Raw genomic sequence first — 2,643 nt, forward strand, 5'->3', positions numbered from 1 at the left:
ATGAAGAATTACGAGATATTGTGTTCCAGTTGATGCATATCAGTAGGCATCATTGGGATGTCAAGCTTAGTGTCAAATATCCGCGGATCGGGGTTGCTAACCTCGTTACTGGGTTTTTTGTTAAGTCTAATAAATCGGACGATGATGTTAGTAGGATGTTAAGTATCCCCGCGAGATTTCACTTGGGGGAGACGTAGCATTGTTTATTGAGGCTGAGAGTATTGCTCAGCCGAGCCAACACTACGGGGGGCCATTTACCCAACAATCCGGACAAACCGCTGCAGGAGGTGAGTTCGCAAATTATGTTAGAAACTACGGTGGGAGTTTTGGAGGGGATTATGGGGGGAACTATGGCCAAAGCGACTACGGGAGCATGCAAGGGTGGTCAAGCAGCTTCTTCGAGGGTGGCTACAACTACGGGGCTGGTGGCGGCTCTAGTAATACCGGTCGTTTTGTTGTTGAAGAGGTTGTAGACGAGGACGATTTTAGTGGAAGACAGCCATCACCACCTCGTGTAATGCCGAACAAAGGTGCAGTTGTTACTCTTGCACTTGAGTACGAAGACGAAGATGAAGAGTATGGCTCGGAAAAGAGCCATAAGCAGCAGTGATGATTCGGATTGGAACCTGTGACAGGAGGAGGCTACGGAATCAGAAGAATTTTCGGAGGCTGATTCTGACGAAGCCCTAGAAGGCAACACGAGTATGCAAACACAGGCAGTGACTATGCATGAGCCTAGAGCTCCCTGGTTTGCAAGCCAAGATTACAAGCCTGTTATAGTTTCAAATAGGGACCCACTTTTGTCACTCGCTTTTGATCCGGGCGCTGATGATTTAAACGAGGGAGCTCTATTTGCTAGCAAAGAAATACTTATCTCTGTTGTCAAAAAGGCATATGTAAAAACAGATCAGAACTTCCTCGTGGAGAAAAGCACCACGTTCGTCTACAAAGTAAAGTTTGTGGTTCGGGACTGTAACTGGAAGCTAAGGGCGGTGAAAAAGAAGACCCACGGGCTTTTTCATATAACAAATTGTCCAGAGCAGCACACATGCCTCCTAGATAGGCCGACGCAGGACCACCGCAAGATTTCCGCAAAAATGATTGGATGTTTGGTTGCTCCCTACGTAAGTCGTACAACCCCTTATATCATTATACGCCTAACTATTTTAATTTTGTATTCGCATGTTAATGTTAGTACTTTTTTGTTTGGACAGGTGGCCCAAACCCCTCAGTTGAAGGTGAGTAACGTCATAACAATGGTTAATGATGAATACCAACATTTGATCAGTTACATGAAAGCATGGAGGGGGGAGATGGCCGGCATGGAGAGCACTTATGGTAACTGGCGAACAACCTATAACGAGATCCCTTGGTTCCTTAACGTCATGGCAAGTACAAATTCAGGATGCGTGGTTGTGGTTAACGTGGTTCCACATCACACTGACAGGGGTACATCAACATTTGTTCGGGCATTTTGGTGCTTGAAAGCAATGATTGATGGTTGGCAGTATGCACGGCCAGTTATTTTCATTGATGGTATATTCCTTAAGGGAAAGTATAATGGGAAATTGCTGGTAGCGGTGGGAGTAGACTCTAACAACCATCAATATCCCATCTGATTTGCCTTGGTTGATGAGGAGACCATGGAGAACTAGTCTTGGTTTCTACGTCTTTTACGGAAGCATATATGCCGAGATAGACGTGGCGTTTGCATTATTTCTGACCGTGCCACGGGGATCCTCGCTGCAATAAATGACGAACGCAATGGTTTCACCCCGCCTCTGGGCGTTCACAGATTCTGCCTCCATCATGTTAGGAGCAACTTCTCCAAGAAATACCCAGGAATGGAGCTTAAGATGTACATGTGGCTCGCCGGCAGTACGCCACAGATCAGAAAACATAAGGCCTACATGAAAAAGATTGGGGAGATTTCTGAAAAAGCGTGTAGGTGGCTGAGGGCGATAAATCCTGCCCTCTGGACAATTTCTCATGACACAGGCCACGCTCATTATGGCCAGGCCACCACAAACATCACAGAGAGCTTTAATGGCAACGTGCGTGTGGCTCGCTTTCTACCAGTGTCCGCGATGCTTGAATTCCTGTTTTATAAAACTGTTAGGACGGTCAACAAGGAGAGGAACGCAGTGCAGGAGAGCATGAGCGAAGGTCACGAACTTTGTCTTAGGACGAGAAATAAGTTGGAGAAGATTTCAGCCAAGGCGAACGGGCACCGGGTGGAAACGTTTAACCGAGGAACGGCTTGTTCTCCATTAAGACACAAAGGTACAGTGTGAAAGGGGTGAATAAGGGAGGGAACACACAGGTGGATGACATAAGTAATGGTACATGTACTTGCGGGAAATGGGCCTGCCACCGCCTGCCGTGTGCACATTTGATTGCTGGTTGCAACCATAATGTAATAAACTGGAAGCAATGGATTGGCCCATTCCACTACAACTCCACTTTGTTCAAATCGTGGGAGCCAATGATATATCCATTACCAGCAATTGGTTATTGGGATATTGACTTACCAGTGGAATGGAGAATGTTTGGAACTGTGGTATCCAACGAGGCATTGAGAAAGTGAAGGAAAAACCGAGGACAAAGGGGCCAATCCGTGAGACTACGAACGGAGATGGACAG

The 2,643-nt window shown here is 46.6% G+C and overlaps 1 protein-coding gene across 1 annotated transcript; it reads left to right on the top strand.

Moving 5' to 3' along the window:
* Positions 1-725: 725 nt before the first annotated feature.
* LOC108194350 (uncharacterized) lies at positions 726-2,294 on the top strand. The gene is made up of 3 exons (XM_017361301.1): positions 726-1,124; positions 1,215-1,574; positions 1,683-2,294. Exons 1-3 carry the CDS (start codon positions 726-728, stop codon positions 2,292-2,294), a joined length of 1,371 nt encoding a protein of 456 aa, XP_017216790.1.
* The last annotated feature ends 349 nt before the right edge of the window (positions 2,295-2,643 follow it).

The sequence above is a fragment of the Daucus carota genome, chromosome 7 (genome assembly GCF_001625215.2).
Source record: "Daucus carota subsp. sativus chromosome 7, DH1 v3.0, whole genome shotgun sequence".
Taxonomy (NCBI): Eukaryota; Viridiplantae; Streptophyta; class Magnoliopsida; order Apiales; family Apiaceae; genus Daucus; species Daucus carota.

Excerpts from the sequence above, each read along its gene's own strand:
- LOC108194350 (XM_017361301.1), top strand. The coding sequence starts at position 726 with ATGCATGAGCCTAGAGCTCCCTGGTTTGCAAGCCAAGATTACAAGCCT. Across the intron at positions 1,125-1,214 it reads GATGTTTGGTTGCTCCCTAC|GTGGCCCAAACCCCTCAGTT; the intron begins GTAAGTCGTACA and ends TTGTTTGGACAG. Across the intron at positions 1,575-1,682 it reads AGTATAATGGGAAATTGCTG|CATATATGCCGAGATAGACG; the intron begins GTAGCGGTGGGA and ends CTTTTACGGAAG.